This window comes from Canis lupus, chromosome 17 (assembly GCF_048164855.1).
Source record: "Canis lupus baileyi chromosome 17, mCanLup2.hap1, whole genome shotgun sequence".
In the NCBI taxonomy this organism is placed as follows: domain Eukaryota; kingdom Metazoa; phylum Chordata; class Mammalia; order Carnivora; family Canidae; genus Canis; species Canis lupus.
Window position 1 is genome coordinate 592,440 of NC_132854.1, and position 19,814 is coordinate 612,253.

At 46.9% G+C, this 19,814-nt stretch overlaps 1 protein-coding gene across 13 annotated transcripts in view; it reads right to left on the bottom strand.

Moving 5' to 3' along the window:
• Window positions 1-235: 235 nt before the first annotated feature.
• TMCO3 (transmembrane and coiled-coil domains 3) overlaps window positions 236-19,814 on the bottom strand; it is a 47,502-nt gene continuing 27,923 nt past the window's right edge. For 10 of the 13 annotated variants that reach the window (XM_072782306.1, XM_072782297.1, XM_072782307.1 and 7 more), the window contains 5 exons: window positions 12,333-12,528; window positions 8,491-8,641; window positions 4,495-4,574; window positions 3,142-3,291; window positions 236-993 (listed from right to left, as the gene is read on the bottom strand). In XM_072782306.1, the coding sequence (XP_072638407.1) occupies window positions 880-993; window positions 3,142-3,291; window positions 4,495-4,574; window positions 8,491-8,641; window positions 12,333-12,528 (691 nt within the window). In that variant the 3' untranslated portion in view covers window positions 236-879. Of the gene's footprint in view, window positions 994-3,141; window positions 3,292-4,494; window positions 4,575-4,710; window positions 4,851-6,468; window positions 6,572-8,490; window positions 8,642-12,332; window positions 12,529-19,814 lie in introns of those variants that run through there. The other 3 variants (XR_012009694.1, XR_012009695.1, XR_012009693.1) reach the window with 3 other exon arrangements.

Sequence of the window (19,814 nt, forward strand, 5' to 3'; positions counted from 1 at the left end):
TAGGGAAATCTGTAAGGATTAGACCTTCAGCCATGGATTTTCTGAAATGGGGCATATAGTAACCAAAATACACTTTAAAATGCAAAGTTACAACTTAGGTTTTCCAAATAGCCCTATGTTAATTTGGTCACTTAGAGAATGATGTGGCAATATACAAATAATCCTAGTTTTTGAGAACTGTCAAAGATTAGCTTAACACAAAAATCTAAAAAACATTCCAATAAATTTCAATTAATTCCTCTTATCATACATGATCTTTATTAAAGCATGCATAGTCTTATGATTCAAAACAAATATTTTAAAAGAATGACATATCTAATAAAAATCAACATGAGTTTTATTTAAAATTATTATAATAAAAACAAATAGACATTTAGAAGACATTTGTCATTTTAGAAAACAGACAGTAATGACTAAGTAACTTTCCGATTTCACTGCCAGAATTTAAATTTCACCTCACAGAAATGTTTAATGACAAATATTGACCAACAGCTTATAATACAGAAGTTGAATAAATAAAAAATCCTTCGGATTTTTTTTTTTTACCAAAAAATAATGAACTGATGAAGTAACAATAGAGAGCTAACATTAACTTCAGAAAAAAGGCACATCTAGGCAAAACAGTCAAGGTGATCTGTAAAATGCAGCATTATGTTTAAACTGTGCAGGATCAAATGAATGCAATAAATTACTCTGGAAGACCCGAAACTATGGCAGTAAAAGTCATCACTGGGCAGACAGGGAATCCCTTCAATGGTGTGCTTTGTCCCCAAGGCAAAGGGCTCGCAGGGATGTGCAGTCATGTACGTGTCCCAAGCTTCTGCGTTCCGCACACAGGTCTCACTTTCTGAAGCCGTGTATCCCTGTTGGTCGGTGCCCTCAGAGACTTAACCGTCTCTCTGGTCGAGGCACACACCTCATGATTGCGGCTCTCCACAGCACTGGGGCCAGCAGGAGGCTGAGTGTGGTCACACTCAGGATTAGGAGGTACACCTGCAACAGGAAAGACCACGTCATCCTGGGACCAGGAGGGCCCCCAGGACAGGCCGGGCTGCCGGAGGTGACACTCAGGACCAGCAGGGGCCTCGCACACCCTGTGCAGCCATAGGCACATGGCCATCTGGATGTGAGCTGCAGAGACGTGGCCCTGCTGGAAACTATCCTCAGGGATTGCCCAAAGTCAGCATGCAGCCTTAGGGCCGGTGTCAGACAGTGCCTGTGCACAGACTTTATGCTTCAGCAACTGTTTCAACACTGAGACTCCTCCTATCTTCCTCATGCTCATGGACACGAGGAGACAAGCACATAATTCTGAACGCTCATCAGCATGTCCTATGACCAAGAAAAACCCCTATTAGTCATTTGGCCCAAGTTAGGGAGCAGGTGTGCAGAACTGGGTATTGGAGGCACCTCGAGGTGGTAGGGCCCTCCCAGCAACAGGGTGTCCAGGGAGGGATGCTCGCCATACAGGGAACAGTGGGCACACCCCCGCCCTGACTCAGGGACCAGCCCGACATGCTCACATATGCTTGCACAGGCATCAGAAAGGGCAAAACAAAACTCAGATGTGGTAGGGTGTTGAGGGGTCACATTAAGTAGAAAAGTAGAAAGTACCCTTCACAAGCTTATATGTCTACAAACCCCCAATCTGAGAGGGCCCCGAGGCTGTCTCTAAGCTAAAACCATGCATGTGAGCTGGTCCCCACAGTTATGAGGTTATGAGTCTGTGTGGGAAGGGAGTGTGGTCTCCCAGCTGCTGGCACACATGAGATCTCCTGGTAAGCCAGCAGTTCAGAGCTGGAGGTCCAGGCTGCTTCTATGCCACAACCTGACATTTATCCACTGACAACAACAGAGTCCCTTTAATGTCCACCTTGCTTTCACTGAAATGGCAACACTCCACTTTAGTTGTGAAACGTTCCTACTGCTACATCACCATCCTCAGACGGCTCGGGCTAACACTGGCTCTGCTCTAAAGGACCTTAGCTCTTGCCATGGTGGACAACAGACTGTGGCCCCTTGACCTCTGGGTGGGGGGCCACAGCCAAGCACAAACCTCCTGCTTTTCAAATTTAAAGTGACAACCATGGATCATCAGACGATATTCATTACATTCTAATTCATGACCAGCTTTAAAAGGGCAAATGAACAAAACCAGAGAGGAAGACAAGGCAAGTGCATGGCAGCAGGCATCTGCGCACCTGGCCCCCCATAGAAAGGCTGGCCCAGGATGATCGGACCAGAGACAAAGGAGAAGGAGGCAAGTGGTGCAGGGAGCTCATCTTCCAGGTGCCACACACGCTTAAAACTGTGGTAGAGGAAGGAGGAGCTGATTAAAACAGCTCCAAACTGTTGTATATGTTGATGCACAGGACAAACCTCTGTGTATCTTTTAAGTAGGAAGATTTGCCATCATTTCTATTAAAGGGGGCACCTGGGTGGCTCAGTGGTTGAGCATCTGCCTTCAGCTCAGGGTGTGATTGAGTCCTGCATCGGGCTTCCTGCATGGAGCCTGCTTCTCCCTCTCCCTCTGCCTGTGTCTTTGCCTCTCTCTCTGTGTCTCTCATGAATAAATAAATGAAATCTTAAACAAATAATAATAATAATAAAATAAAGGTTAAAAAAAAGGTTTAATTCCAACTCCCTAAAATTTGGAGACATGGTGTCTTTAGAGGCACTTGTGCTCACCTTTTACACATTGGCAAATGTCGCAATCTATGTTGTGAGGAAACACCAAGTGAACTAGGGCTTTCACATATAACAACATTCCAGCTTTGCCTTTTAGATGGTGTCGGTGTTCAGACCCCAGCTGCAGCGACTCCACTCACATACACGGTCCCAGGAAGGCTGGGGCTCTCAGCCTGGCTGACAGCCGTGCACAAACTAGCAGGCAAGCTTTAGCATTTAGCATTTTACTTTTTGCAGAGACACGAGAGTGACTTCACTATTGCTGCCTCAGGGAGCGAGGTGATAGCTCGGGCAGTGTCAACTACTGACTGTCACCCAGACCTCCTCGCCTATATGAGGCAGAGCCCTGGCCCCACATCCGCTGTGGGTGGCTGCAGGTGGGATGCTCAGATGCCAGGTGGGTATGGAGGCCAGGGCTCCCTGAACACATACACAATGTGGGTGCACACTCACCTCCCGAGAGATGATGCCAGCTCGGCGCGCTCTGCTCCCCAGGACAAAAGAGAGCTCGCTGACCTGTGCCAGCCCTGCAGCCACGATCCACTTGACGTACTGACTGCTCTTCGGCAGGAGGAGAGACAAGACCAGGGCTGCCAGAGCAAACTGCGAAAGCAACCGTGTTACTGCCTCCCCCAAGCCTGATAGCCAAGCAGAAAAGAGAAGGGAGCCCTTGCCTGACTCAGGGGACACATGCAGGAGCACCACACGAACACAAGGTGTCCGAGAGAAAACCATGCTGAACATCTCAAAGTCCATGTTCAGGTTCACCCACAGATAACTAAGTTCCCCACAAACTAGGCCCACAGCAGTATGTGGCAGGTAGCATGCAAGGACATTTCAGTCTCTAACGAGAGTCCTGTATGTCTCTCACATACGCAGTGTCTAGAGGTGAGCAGCTGAACTGCCAGGGCAAGTGCAATAGTCATCAGGGATTCTCATTCCTCCCAATAGAAATATTTTAAGTTAGGGGCCTCTGGGCAGCTCAGTCGCTTCAATGTCCAACTCCTGGTTTCCACCCAGGTCATGATCTTGGGGTCGTGAGATCAAGCCCCAAACTGGACTCTGTGCTGGGTGTGGAGACTAGACTTCTAGGGATTCTCTCTTTCCCTCTGCCTCCCCAGCCCAACTGGAAAAAAAAAAAAAAGTTAACATTTTAAGGTAGCTTTTATAATTTACACAGCCAGACAGCTACTAAACAGATAAGCGGACCCTGAAATAAATGTTAACAAGAGCAACTCAAGAATCTGTCGTCATGGGGGATAGACAGAGGTCAGCAATTCTCTGTGGCTGTTAAATGTACGTCCATGAGGCGCCTGCACAGACATGAGCACTCCATGCCCCGTGCCATACCCCCTGCCCTGGGCATCTTTTCCATTCCTTTATGATAAGCCACTGATTTAGTAGGTAAAAATATTGTAATAATTTCAAGACATATAAACAACAAAATGTATATGTGTGTGCATTGCTAGCAGGGCTTGCGGTTCTGCAGACTCACTCAGGACAAAAGTCTAAGTGCAGGTGCCTCACGGGACATCCAGAAGTGGCTCATTCTGGTCCAGCTTTTCTAACTTCCCATTTCAAACATACCCAATTCTAAGACAAATGAAGGAAAACAAACCCAAAGGGCCCAGTCCCAGCCCTCCCCATCCCAGATCGTTGGGTGGCAGGAGGGGCTCATGGGTAAGTGGTGTTGCGGTAGTTTTGCAGACTCAACATCACTATGGGTAAGAAGGTAGGCTCTGCAACACATTAAACCAAAAATGCCAGGAATTTTACCAGTCCTGAAGCACTGAGGGGAACCCGTACCTTCATGATCACCACCGACAGAGTGAGGACCATCAGGACGGTGAGCTCATACACCACGAAAGTGGGGAACACGTGAAGGCCTGTTGGGGAAAGCACAGACATGGTCAACTCTTGCAGGATCCCTGCCTCGTCCCCAGTCAGGAGTCTGTGATGCTTGGGCTTCCATACATCCTTCCCACAGGACAAAGGAACCTCGTGAGCTCGACCCCACAGCACCTTGTATTTATGGCTCATGCCGAGTGCCATCCTCCACCAGACTTCACCCCCAGGACTTGGCAAAATCTAACGGCAAACAGCTGCTAACTGATTTTCTTTTGTGAAAACATTCTGTCCAAGATGCATACATCTTCCAGGGCCTGGAATCAAGAGGGAGAAGCCACAGGATAGGAAGCCCAGCCCAGATACTCATGGCTGCTTGCTGCTCTGGCAAACAAAGGAAGGAGAACAGTGTCTGCTGGGAAGCTCTGCTTGCTGGGGATGAGGGACAAAGGATGAGGGATGGGTGCTGGTGGGCCCCTCCTCACTTGGTGGCTGGGCAGGACTGGCTGTGCACTCATCCCCATACCCCTAAGGAGTACAGGGCCAACTAGGCCTCCCCTCCTGAGCACCTGGAGCCCAGGACAATCTCCTCTTCCCTGGAATGTGGCAGCATCCACCCTTCAGGCCCTGGCTCCATGGGGCCTGCAGATGAGCACTTGCCCTGACCTGCCTGGCAATGTCCCTCTTCCTGGGTCTGAGTCGGCCACCTCTCACACCTGCAGTCTCCCTGAGGACTGATGACTGCTCAGGGCACACCTACCAGGGAAGCCCCTGGCTTCCCTCTCCTCCAGCTTTTTATGGAGTCTTCAACCCCCCAGCCCTCCTGCTGCCATAGGTGCAGACCACCTCTGGCTGCATCTGTGTTCTTCAAACTCTTGTCACTCACAGTATGATGTGATCAGCGTGAGGACTGATATGCACACCTCTCCAGAAGACATGTCTGACCTAGCCCATCGCATGGACCAGCTTGGGGTGCGTGGCCCTTGTCTACCCGCTTTCCCACCCAGGCGATGCCAAACGTGTCACTACCTTATTTCAAAGCTCAGGGGCCTCCCCTCTCCTGAGGATAAGCATGCGCCCTTCCTGCCTTGGAGCCTCTGTGGTGACCACATGATGGCACCACACTCGTGTCCCTGCTCAATGTATGGTGGAGCCTCTGCAGACCACAGGGGCCCTCACTGCCACAGCAAGCACCAGGCCCAGGCATACAGGACAGATGGCAGAGACCCCTGTGCTGTGAGCAGAGTGCCGTGCACACTGCTCAGGGACAGAGGCAGAACCCACGCTGGCACATCTGACAGGAAGGCACACAAGCCACCCTGTAGTGTTTCTGCTCATGGTCATTCAGTCATCCTCCTGACAAATACTGAACGTGTCCCTGGGATGGCAGGAGGGGCAACAGGCTCTGGACGACCACGGACCCTGGCATGCCTCCTGACCTCTCTCTGCAGATGTGAATTTCAGGGATAAATGAGCAAACATGTGTGAAACAGAACAGGGTATGTAGTTGGTCAATCGACACAAGCCCCACAGTCACCTCTCACGCAGGCCCACAGTCTCCAGGGCACCTCCAAGAATGAGGAATGGGCGATGCCCACTTCTGAATTCCTCTCTGTGTCCCAAGGAATGAATCCTTGTTGAAAGTTTACAAGAAAAATCAAGTTTGTGGCCTCATTCATAAGAAGAGACAGGGGATGAGTTGTCACGGTGGTCGTGCAGGACGGTGGGGTGGCTGCACAGGCTCGGCTGCCCCCACTGCACTCTGTCTCTGGAGCTGCCACGACCGAGAAGAGGCTACAAGCCCCTGTGACAGCACCTGAGATGGCTTCCAGGGGGGTGCTGAGGGTTACCAGGGCTCACAGGGTGGGTACTTGAGCCAGGGGGACTGGTGTCCTCGTATGGAGGAGACACAGAAGTGCTCTCCTGCTTCCCTACCTCTGTCTCTGTGTGTCTGCCTCTCCATCCTGGTCTCTCTCCTTGAGTTCACTGTGTACTAGGAAAAGCCACACGGGGACCCAGCAGGCAGGCATCCATCTATCTGCAGGCCAAAAAGAGGCTTCCTCAGCTGCAGCCGCCTGGACGCTGGCATCTGTTTTGCCAGCCTGAGCCAAGGCTCAAATGCCTCATTACTACAGCACAAAGGAGGGACCCTTGGGGGGCTCACTGAGTGAAGTGTCTGCCTGCAGCTCAGGTCATGATCCTGGGGGTCCCGCGATCAGGTCCCACATCCAGCTCCCTGCCCAGCGGGGAGGCTGCCTCTCCCTCTGCCCCTCCACCTGCTTGCGCTCTCCCTCAAATAAATAAAATCTTTTAAAAACTGTAGTACAACAGAACATGTACAGTGTTCTTTCAGTGACCTGGGATTTAGGAAGTCAGTTGCCAGCAGCACTGTGGTGAGGAGAAGAGCCTGGCACCCTGGTCTAGCAAGAGGAACACTGGAACTAAATATCTGCAGTGCCAGCTGCCCTCTGAGGGTTGGTGCCCACATTGCTGGATGAGGCAGGATCTCCACCATCTGAGTCAAGTCCCTGCCCCAATGCCCTCCCAGGCACCTGTGCCAGATGCTGCTGCCTCTGTATTCAGCCAAGGGTGGGTGGGGGCCTCCTTCACTCTGGGCCCCAGACTGCCCTTGGCCAGTCACACTGCTCTCAGCGCTCAGAGCTCAGCTAGGCCCTTGGCACTCCCCCATTCCGGGACTGACTGTGGCCAGCAGGCCCTCCATACAGTCTTATGGCTCCGTGGGGCCTGACATGGCGGTGTGTGTGTGGGGGGTGTCAGGGGCCAGTTGATGTGCACATCACTGACGTCCAAGAACGAAGAAAAGGAAAGGCATCATCTCAGACCAGCTCTGTGTTGTCCTGAGCAGTGGGAGAGTCCATGCTGCATGCACACGTTCCGCAGCTGAACTTCCTTTCACATGCTGAGTGTGAAGAACCTAAGTACAAACACGGGTGGCTATCTCCTTGTTAGACATTGTTCTTGGCAGGTGGAGAACCCTCACCTGAAGAAGAGTTAAGGGAACCGGTCTGCCAAATAATGCGTCCATGGGATTTTCATTTCCAACCAGCATACGCTGCATGCAGCCCTATAAGCAGGACATGAGCCACATGTGTGTCAGCGAGATGGGGCCCCCAGGAGGGAATGTGGCCTGGACCCAGCCAAAGGAAGCTTGCATTTGTGGGCCTCATGGGTCCTTGTCTGGAAGAGTGATGGACGAAAGGTAGAGGAAAGAAGGGGGATCTGGGGGGCAGGGGGCAGGAGGGACAGAGACAGACCCAGGCACAATGACAGATGACAAGGACAGGAAGGGGATGGACAGGTAAGGGGGCAGAGGAAGGGCACATGTTGGCAAGAAGGTCCTCTCTCAGAATAGTGAGGACACTTGTCACTAAAGCAGCTGCTTTGCCGAGTGTCAGGGGGTCCCCCGACTCTTCACTCCACTCTCAGGACCAGCTGCCCTCGTTTCCCTATCAACTTTAAAAGAATGTGCTTTCCGAGGTTCTCCATCTTGCTGTGGCTGCTCTGAGTCCGTGAGTGAGTCAGCATGGTGCAGGAGCTTTCTGGGCAGAAGGCAGCAGCATGTACAGAACGTGTGGGGGAGAGACCCCCTGACACAGGGGCATTTCCAGAGCACCACACCTCGATGTGGCAGTTTAATTTTTTGGCATCAAAATTAACCTTTCCTCCCAAATGCCTCATTTTGGTGCTGAGTTTAAGTTGCTAATGTGCTGGGCACCTGCGCCTTTCCCGTGGAGTTGAAAGTGGGAGTCGTCCTCTCCCAAGGGCATCTGAGAATCCCCCAGGGCATGGCAGCTGGTCAACAAGTTAATTTCCCCAAGTATAAATCTTCCCTCTTTTTGATGAGATTTCTCTGCTGACCCTATTTTACGGGAACATGTAAATAGGTTGCAGCAAACCCGTGCATCTAACAAATACTGCGTGAACAAGAAACATTACCTATGGATGCAAAGAAGATGATAACCAGGAAGTCACGGATGGGCTCGATGTAAGACATGACCTCCTCGGTGACCATGTGGCCTTGGGAAGAGATGAGTGCCCCAGCCAGGAAGCAGCCCAGCTCCATGGAGATGTCCAGCAGCTCCGTGACCTGGGCGAGAGGGGAGGGCCGCATGTCACTCACAAGTGCCACCAGCGACATCTCTGGCCAGGGGTGGGTTCACACCCAAAGGTGGGTGTGTGGTCACAGCAAAGGCCCATCTCCAAGTCCCCAGAGGAACCGTCCTCTGTGGGGACGGGCTGAGATAAGCACAAGGAAGCTAACGTTAGTTGAATTTGTCATACAGGGACAGAAAAAATAATTTAAGATATTTGAAACAATCATTCAAATTTTTGAATGACAATATTTTCCAAAATTTATTTTAAATAGTTGTGATAGATTTTCTTTCCCTTGGCTCAGTGAACAGCCCAACTATGGCACTAAAACTGAAAGCATGTGGAGAAAAAGGACACTCTAGTGAGCGAGGCCTGGCGAGAACAGGACCCCAGAGGAAGCACAAGAGAGTTCAGTGAGCTGGACACAGTACAAGTCAGGATTTACTGGGTTTCTAATAACAGTTGTTAAATGCAAATTCAGGTGAACTTAGTGAGGTGTTACTGACACAAAACAACTTGAAAAGGAGGAGGAAGTAAAACCACACACAGAAGTCAGCAGCCAACAGAATCGTTACAGAAACACGGTTCATAAGAGCGCCAAAATACCTCCAGCACCCTAGTCCCCTGAGAGAACACACGACCCTCACACCAAACACCACAGAGCTCTGCTGAGAATCACACAGAAGAGCTGAGCCGAGCAGAGCATGCTCACAGGCAAAAGGTTTGCAGCAGCGAATGTACAAACTCTCCCTCAACAGGTCCCCGGTCCCTGCAGTGGTGTGTGAACACCCACAAACTGGATCCAAAAGCTCATGCAGGTGCCGGCAAGACCATGAGTATAGCTGGACACCCTGGACTGAGAAGGCTACTGCCCACAGTGCTAACCACCTGCAGGAATAGGTAAGCCGGCAGGGGACAGAGCAGAGAGTCAGAAATGCACAGGCACACTCAAGCACTCGTGCTCACTCATGCAAGCACAAGTGCGCCATCATACTATCACATGCACGCTTGCATTCACACGCCTCTTGGCTTCTGACAAGGTGACCCCACGCTAAAGTGTGGTGTGGAGAGATGCATGTGGAAACATGGATTCTTGTCCACAGCCCTATGCCATGTGCTCCACCCACCTCCAGATAGACATAGATCTAATGAGAACAGCAAAGCAGGACATGCCAGGAGACGACATGGGTGCCTGTGGATACAGGAAGGCAAAGGTCTACACAGGACATAAAAGTGCTAGTCATACAAAATTTGAAACAGACTACATTAAGATAAACAACTTCTGTTAATCAAAAAAATGCCATCAAGAGAGTTAAAAGGCTTCAGACTAGACTGGAAGGTATTAAGAACATACAGGACACAGAACTTCAGCCATAAGGAGCTAAGGACTGAAAGTGCCCCGGCATGGATGGACCTTTACTTTGTACCACACCAGAGGGGCAGACACAGGCAAGTTGGTGGGAAAGAAAGTGAGTGGTTACTACAGGATGGGGGGACAGGGGGGACTTGCTCGTTAGGGGTATGTGTGACAGAAATGTTCTGAGGGTGGCGACCGTCATGGCACAATGCCGTAAATGTGCTGAAAACCATTGACTTGTATACTCTAAATGGGTTAATGCAGATGATTTTGTTGTAGGAATTTCATTTTAGTAAAAAGATAAAAACACAAAAAATTTGCCAGAATATATAAAAAAAAAATTCCTACAAATGAATAGGAGAAATAACCAACTCAATAGGAAAATGACCCAAGGGTCTGACAGGCTGTCCCTGAGGAGCATCCGCATGGCGAAGGAGAGCACGGGACATGGTACTCACCAGGGAGATGCGAGTCAAAGTGCTGACAAGACACTGCTACCACCCAGCAGAGCAGTGGACACAACAGGGACAGGCAGCACCAGGACAGGGGGAGGGTGTGGTGAGACCGAGCCCGCATGTGACACCAGTATCAATGGGCACAACCTGTTACCGGGAACCACATGCCACCTCAAGCCAGCTCCCATGCGCCCACCAGCTACTTTACTCACAAGAGCCCTGAGTGGGAGCCCACCCTAATATCCAACAACAGAAAGGATGAGTTGTGAGCTGCATGGGACACTGTCATGGCTGCGGTGGAGTGTGAGCTGTGAGACTGCCTGATGTGCAAGATGCCCAGCCCCTAACATGTGTGGTGAACCCAGCAGCTGCTCAGAAAATGCTGTCAAAGAGAGAAAACAGAAACTTTGAATGCAGAACTAGCTTCACTTGTGTAGCCTGTGGAAAGACAGCATGGAAGTCATCCAGACAAGACAATTTGCTGGAGGTCATTTTCAAAGAGTAAAACACTTCAGAATGGATAAAGCAATGGAAAAAAAAAAAATCCTGTCACACACACAAGCAGCTCTGAGCAGAAGCAAATCTTAAGACTTCTCCCAAAATTATAAAATAGTAGGAGGCAATTAAATCATACATAAGGAAGTGGGTGTTAATTTCCTTTAAATTAAAATTAACCTTTTTATTTTGAGGTAAGTGTAGATTCACTTCCACTTGTAAGAAAACTTGGAGATATCATGTATCCCTTATTGTCTCACTAGAGTCAAAGTGCGAGATCACAGCCAGGATATGGACATAACACGGTGAAGACACACAACTTCTAGTCACATGGATTCCCCCCTCCTCTCCCTGCTCCTTAACAACTGGCAACTGGCAACCTTCCCTCCATTTCTGAAATTTTATCATTATAAACGTCACATAGATGGAATTACACAGTATCCAACCCGTGGGACTGGCTTTTCCTGCTTAGGATCATTCTCTAGAGATTCACGTACCAATTGTTTTAAACCTGGGTGGTCTCTGTGGTGTGGATGGACCACAGCTGGGTGAATCAGGCACCTGCTGAAGGGCATCTGGGTGGTTTTTGGCTGCTATGAATACACTGCTGTAAACATTCACGTGTGAGCTTCTGCATGAACCTGAGTCTTCACTTCTCTGGGGCTCAAGGGGAGGAACACAGCTGTGGGGCTATGTGTGGGGCCTAACAGCATTTCCTCCATGCTCTCATGAGAAGTATGTCCTCTAAATAAGGAAAAGGCTGCTTCTTAACCTTCTATCTTAATTTTCAACTTTTTACTTTACAGCAAAAGAAGTTACACTGCTGACCAGCTTCCTCATCATGGAATAGAACAGAAAGTTGTCTCAAACTGTTAATCTGATTTCAGGTACAAAGTTGTTTAAAAGTTTGACAAGGTAACACTGGTGATACTGGGAATCCATGTTGCTCTCAAGGCCACTCAGACTGCCTCCAGTGCCACACTCAAGGTGCCATTTTAGCAAAGTACTTAAGAGTATGGGAGCTGGGGCGCCTGGGGGGCTCCATCAGTGAAACACGTCTGCCTTCAGCTCAGGTCATGATCTCAGGGTCCTGGGATCAAGCCCCACATCAGGCTCCCTGCTCAGAAGGGCATCTGCGTCTCCCTCTGCTTCTGCCCCTCCCCACCACTCAAATAAATAATTTTTTTTTTTTTAAGTGTGGTAGCAAACAGGTTCAACTTGTAGCGAGGGGCAGAGTAATGACTGTGCATAAAATAAAAATACACCTTTGTTTCAAATACTTTAACTACTATAAAATGAAAAGATAAAGAACTGATTATAAGCTTTCAGTTAACAGATACAAGTCAGACTATATAAATAACACGTATTATGAGAATTACCATTAACATTAAAAAGATGAAAGCAGAGATTCCTAAGATAAGGATTTCTTTGTTCCCTTTGCTTTCCACATGCAGTTTCCGATAATACGGTCCAATGAGGTAAGTCTTTATAACAAGACACAGAAGAAAAGCAGCAGCCAGCGAGAAGAGAATCTGGCCAACCAAAGCCAGTATCCGCAGAGTCTCCATGATGATGCTAGGAGAGAAAAAAGAGGTTATTGCACCTCCAAAACACATTTCCTTAACACCCAAGAAAATGAGCTTTCACTTGTTTTTCTTTGACAGGACAAAATAAATTTCTCAAATCACATTTTTATTTCCAAATACTAAAATAAACCCTATCAATCCATTAATTCTAAATAACTTGGTTCAAATTAACTTATTTGAATCAAATATGGAAGCTGGATTGTGTGCCATCAATACTTTGAAGCAAATGCATCTTATAGGGACGAGGACTTCTGACTGCAGCTCATACAGCTCAGTGATTGGTGACCAAATTCCTCACCAGAGCTAATCCCCACGTGACATTCTTCCAGAGGTGACCATCACCGGGCAGGCTGAGTGGTGGGGGCATGGCTAAAGAACCCTGGCCACTTGCAGCACAAGAGCTCCTTGTGGCCAAGCCAGAACTCTGAATTTCACATCGGTTATTTAGTCTCGGAGAATGGGATTCTGTGCCAAGCTCTTTTTAGAATATACTATTTACCTCTCAGAATGCAGTCTCAAGATCTTGGTCAGAAGAAAGGCGTAACTGTGTGTTTATAGTACCGACAATGAGTATGCGTATCTTTTATTTAAACTTAGTTCTCCATCATATTTAGGAAACTAGTCCAAAACTCTGGTTTAAAAGTTCTTAATGGCAGAGCACAATCTGATGATCAGGAGAGCGTGCATCATTGCAGCCAAGCTTCACACAGCAGCAGTGGACACGGATATCAAGTGGCCCCTGACTGAGCACGTGGGGGAATCTGACCGAGCTGGGCACAAAGGACCCTCTCCCGGTGGTGGAAGGCTCCCCGCAGGCTCAAAAGGAAGGTGAGACAGATCTGCACAGAACAAGCAGGACAAGTCCACTTCAATTCCCGGCCAGTTTTCCCACCCTGGTCATGCAGCACCTGGCTTGTACCTGGCACTCAGGCATCTCTTCCCTGGTGCCATCACCTCCCCGTACGGCTGTGCTAACCTAACTGGTCTCGTGATGCTCCACAGAGACCAGAACAACACTGAGAACAGCAGATGACCCCAGGCTTCTGGCCCAGTCGCAGCTGCTCCTCCCTCCCCCACAGAGCACATTCTCCCAGCGGTAGGCAGGACCAGGCAGGACTAGCATACCAGGTCCCAAGTGCGGGGGCTTCCCACCAATCTGACGAGGCCACTGTGGTTCACCACTCCTCGCCCTACCCGGATCCTCTGCACAGCACCTTCTGGTTAACCGTCATGTAGTAACTGCTCTTATCCTCCCCAAACACACTGCTGGCCTGGGCCCTGAGCACTGCAGCCACACTCTGCTCCACATAGGAGCTCCAGTCTCAGTGCCATTTTATTTGGCTGATAAAGAGTGCAGACAATGTACACCCATGTTCCTCCAGACAAGTTCTAGAACCATCCCATCCACAGAGGAGAACGTGGATGGGTCCCAGTCACCGTGCACTCGCCCTACCACCCCCCTGCCCACTGATATGCTGTAAGGAAGGGGATGTCAAACAGCTCAGAAAGGTCCAAGTGAAAAGTTAAAAGCCAGGGAGAGCCTTGATATCTATGAAGATCCGGGCTCCAGGGACATTTGTGTACCCCCCCCACCCACATCCTGCTCTTCATTCATATGGTGAGGACACTAGGGTTCTGCACCTGTATTTCCCCATTTGCCATGTTTTTGCAAAGTCCCTGTGTCAGTGCCAGCCTCACCTTTCAAAGCCTGCATTGCCACCAGACACCCTGGATGCTGTAGGTTCTGGAGGTACTGGACAGGCCACTCTGAGCACATGCACATGGACAGTGCTCTAAATCCCCCTCCAGAGGAGGCACCAAGGGCCACAGCCCAGCCTGGGCATCACCCCGCTGTTAAAGGTCTGCAGTCTGACAGGTAAGGATGCCTTCTAACTTACACGATAGAGCTGGCATCTTCCATTTGCTCATTTATAGATTCCCTGTTCATCTGTTTTTTAACTGGGTTATTCTAATTAATAGACCTGTATAAGAGACTTAACTTTCTGTCTTTGATATTTTTCCCATGTGTCTTTGGCCTGCTTACCAAATGTGTACCTGTGTATGTTTAAAAGCACGTGTGTGTGTGTGTGTGTGTGTGCACACGTGTGCACAGGGATATTTAAACACTCCCATGAAGTAACACTGATTGCTTTTCCTGTTCTTCACGGCTTCTGGAATTTCTGCTCTGCTTGAAGCCAAGGGCTCGCGTCCTCAATATTATAAACAAATCCTTTCTTACTTTCTTCTAGGATTTTCATGATCTTGCAAGATTTTATTTTTCATAATTCAAATCACTATTATCTTTAATTTTTTTAAAAGATTTTATTCATTCATGAGAGACAGAGAGAGAGAGAGAGAGAGGCAGAAACACAGGCAGAGGGAGAAGCAGGCTCCCTGTGGGGAGCCTGCTGCAGGACTCAATCCCAGGACCCTGGGATTACGACCTGAGCTGAAGGCAGATGCTCAATCACTGAGCCAAGCAGACATCTTTCAAATCATTCATTTTTTTTTAAAGATTTTATTTATTTATTCATGAGAGACACAGAGAGAAAGAGAGAGAGATAGGCAGAGACACAGGCATAGGGAGAAGCAGGCTCCATGCAGGGAGCCTAATGTGGGACTTGATCCTGGGACTCTGGGATCACACCCTGGGCCGAAGGGAGACGCTAAACCGCTGAGCCACCCTGGGATCCCCCAAATCATTCTTTTTAAAAAGTATTATCACAGTCTCTGGGTTCTGTTATTTAACTGTGACATATTTGGGGAAGGGGGAGTTAATTCTTTCCTTTAGAAAAGCTCAAGATTAATTCCGACTGAGGGGAACCTGGGTGGCTCAGTCGGTGAAGTGTCTGCCTCTGGCTCAGGTCATGATCTCAGGGTCCTGGGATGGAGCCCCATGTCAGGCTCCCTACTCAGCTTCTTCCTCTTCCTCTACCTGCCACTTCCCCTGCTTGTGCATGCTCTGTCTCTCAAATAAATAAAATCTTTAAAAAGAAATTCTGACTAGAGCTTAATAAAGACCATAGTAACATTACCACTGATTTTATGTCTTGTTTGTTTAATATAAATTTTCTCTGGTAATCAAAATTAGAATAGATTTTCCTAAATTACAGAGAAAAGTATACATAGTAGGCAATAAAATTATCATAATCTATCCCTCTAGTAGTAGAAAATCATCAACCCCTTTTTAAAATATATATATATACAAATTGTATATGTAAGTAGACAGATTTCTAGTCTCTTATTTTCTTCTTTATGTAGTTGAAATAATGTATATATTTTTAACAGCTTTACTGAAATATAATTCTCATCCAGTACAATTTACCCCTAAAAGTAGACAATTCAGGGGTGCCTAGGTGGCTCGACTGAGCATCCGACTCTTGATTTCTGTTCAGGTCATCTTAGGGTTGTGGGCTTGAGACCTGTATTGGGCTCCCCGCTCAGCAAGGAGTCTGCTTGAGAATCTCTCTCTTGCTCTCCCTCTGTCCCTCCTCCAGTCCTGCTTGTGCATGCTCTCTAAAATAAATAAATCTTAAAAAAAAAAAAAAAAAGAAAATACAGTGCACACATCAGTGGTTCCTAGTACACTCACAGAGGTGTGCACCCATCAGCACTGCCCATTTCAGAGCATATTTATCCACCCATCCGTGCTCACTGCTTCTGCCCCAGCCCCTGATCTACTTCCTGTGTGGATTTGCCTGTCCTGGACATTTCACAGAAATGGAATCACAAAGCCTCTGTGTCTGGCTTTTTTCACAAGCATGATGTCCTCAGGTTTGTGCTGCTGTGCATGGCCTATGTCAGGCTCCCACCCCTTGCCACATGGCTGGATATCCCATTATGTGGTCACAGCACATTGTACCCAGTCATTAGCTAATGGACATTTGAGCTGTTTCCACTTCTTAGCAATTATGAATAATGCCACTATGAACATTCATACACAAGTTTTGTTTTTTTTTTGTTGTGGTAAAATATTTTAACATAAAATTACCACCTTAAACATTTTAAAGTATATAATCTGTGACATTAAGGATGTAAACACTGCTATGCTGCCATCATCCCCACAGGTAGCTTTTTATGTGGACAGATGTTTTCACTTGTCTTGGGTAAACACCTTGCACTGGAACAGCTGAGCCTTCTGGTAACTCTATGTTTAACCTTTTGAGGAGTACTATGTATGATCTGACTCCATTTTTTATAGCTTAACATAGAACATCTTTTCCACATCATTTAAACTATAAGGTTTCATGGCTAAAGTGGAACCATAAATAGGATCAATACATGTACTGGATTTTTTTTTTGTACTGGATTTTTTAATTGAAAAAATACAAAAGAAAATTTTGAGATTGTCTAGGTGGCTCAGTGGTTGAGCATCTGCTTTTGGATCAGGTCGGGATCCCAAGGATCCTGGGATCAAGTCCTGCATCAGGCTCCCCATAGGAAGCCTGCTTCTCCCTCTGCCTATGTCTCTCTCTCATGAATAAGTCAAATTTAAAAAAAAAAAAAAAAAAGAAGTTCCCCAGGCTTTCTGACTGAGCCTGTGTCCTACGGCGACAGTTTTACTTGTCTGTGAGTGGCAGACAAGTTTCTTGCGATGAGGGGTCATATTTGTTCTTTATGAGTGCCTGCAAGTCTTTGTGGAGGCTCTGCTTCCTATTTGGTAAGAAGACTCTGACCTCTATAAGTCATAACTGTATACATCTTAAATAGAACTCAAGGGATTTTCAGCTAAAGCTGCAAACCTTCCTTTTGCTGTCCAAATCTTGTTCAGTTACTTATTTTGAAAATCTGTAGCCAGAAGGAAAAAGAACTAGCTCTGATTTATAAGTTGTAACTAGAAGTGTTACTTTTCTGATAGTTAAAAAAAAAAAATCTGAATCACAAGAAAATGACAAGAGGACCCTCTCAATAAACTGAATCAGTTCCACCCAAGTAGTGGGCTAGCACTCTGTAGGATTCTCTCCTGCAACCTGCACACGGTCCATGAGGCAGGTACTATTTCCATACCATCCCCACTGTTTTTTTTAAAGATTTTATTTTTAAGTAATCTCTGTCCCCAACATGGGACTCCCCACCCTCAGACCAAAAGTCACATGTTTCACTGGATGGAGCCAGTCAGGCACCCCACACCACCCCCATTTTCATGGAAAAAACTGAATTCTAGAGAGTGCAAAGCTGGCAAGTGGCAAAGTTAGAGCTCCAAGGTCTCAGACTCAACCTATTATTCACTCCTTCTCCTTTCCCTGGCAGGCAGAGAAGAAATCTTATCATTTTAGGATTGCTGAAACGTAATATAACATCCTGCAAAAGGTAAACATCAAGGTGAATCATTATTAGAATTATCTAACAAAGACTTTAACCAGTTGTCAGAAATATGATTCAATAGCAATTCAAATAAAAATTCTCTTGAAAGAAATGAAAAAATAGAAAATCTCAGTAAAGAAACAGAAGTTATAAAAAACACTCTACGTATCCATGTACCCACAGAGTTCAAACTAGCATTATTCAAGCATCAACTGTAATAACCAAAATAAAAATCTTGCTTGATGGTTAAAATAGAGTGAAGACAGAAGACAGAATCTGTGAACTTGAAGATAGATGAACAGAATTTACCTGGTCTAAACAAAAAAGAGAAAAGAGAAAAAAGAGGAGTCATCTCAGAGGCCTGTGGACAATAACAAAGCCCCTGGAATCCTAACAGGTAGATCATGTGGAACTGAGACAACAGCTGAGGAAATAATAGCTGGAAAATCCTAAATTAGGAAGAGACATAAACTTACAGATTCAAGAAGCCAAGCAAACACCAAAGAAGATAAGCCCAGACTATTATGGGTTGAACGTTTTGTCCTCCCCTGAATTCCCAGGTGAAGTCCTGACGGATGGTGTTAGAAGGAGGGACCCCTGGGAGGAGTCCCATGGCTGGTGCCCCGAGGTAAGGTCAGTGCCCTCATCATAAGAAGAGACCAGAGACCTTCTATGCTGTGCTCCCTGGGCCACAGGAGGCCCCAGCAAGAGGACAGCTGTGTGAAAGTGAGCTCTTGGCAAGAAATCAATCTGCCAGCACCTGATCTCAGCTGTCCAGTTGCCGGACTGTGCAATGAATGTCTGCTGTTTAACCCCAGTCTGTGGTGTTATAGCAGGGTGGACCAATGAACACACCAAGATGCACCATAATTAACATTTCTAAAAACTGAAAACAAAGAACAAGTCTTGAAAGCAGCTAGAGAGAAAGTATTCCTATAGGTAAGTAATTCTCTGTGACTTGTGTTTGGAGAAACACAAATTTGAATGCAGCCAATTTCTCATCAAAGCCAGTGGGGGACAGAGGGAAGTAGCACATTTTTCAAGTGTTGGAAGAATAGAACCATCAACTGCAAAATCCATATCTTGTGAAAATATCCTTCAGGAATGAGGAGAGAAAAGATGCTCTCAGTTGAAGAAAAACTATGAGAATTTGTCACCAGAGGCAGACTAACCATGAAAGAATGACCAAAGAAAGTCCTCAGACAGAAAGGAAATTTTAACAAAAGAGTTCTTGAACTTAAGGAAGAACAACAAAACTGATAAAAATATAATAGATAATCCTCATGAGTTTAAAAATCCTATTTGATTATTGAAGCAAACTTAATAAACCCATCTGACATGGTGCTTGATATAATACAACAATTATATTTAAAAAGTAGGGAGAGAAAAGGGAGCTAAATGGAAATAAGGTTCCTATATTTCACAACAAGGGGACTGATTACAGTAGCAGATGTACTACAGTGCCTAGAGTAGCTACTAAATAACTATACAAAGTAATACACTAAAAAACATGCAATCCTTAAAAATATGCAAGTAACCCACAAGGAGGTAAGAAAAATATAAAAGAGGGGGGATGCCTGGGTGGCTCAGTGGTTAAATGTCTGCCTTCAGCTCAGGTCATGATCCTAGGTCCAGGGATTGAGTTCCGCATGGGGCTTCCCACAGGGAGTTTGCTTCTCCCTCCACCTGTGTTTCTGCCTCTCATGAATAAATAAATAAAATATATTAAAAAAGGAAAATATAAAAAAGGAACAAGAAACAGAGAAAACAAATAACAAAATAAAAGACATAGTCCTAATATATTTACTTCAAATGCAAACGGTCTCCACACCAATTAGGACAGATTGAGTGGGTTAAAAAACCCACTGTTCAACAATACCTTGTCAGTAAGGAACTCATTTCAAATACAATGGCATAAATAGATTGAAAGTAGGAAGAGGGGATCCCTGGGTGGCTCAGCAGTTTAGCACT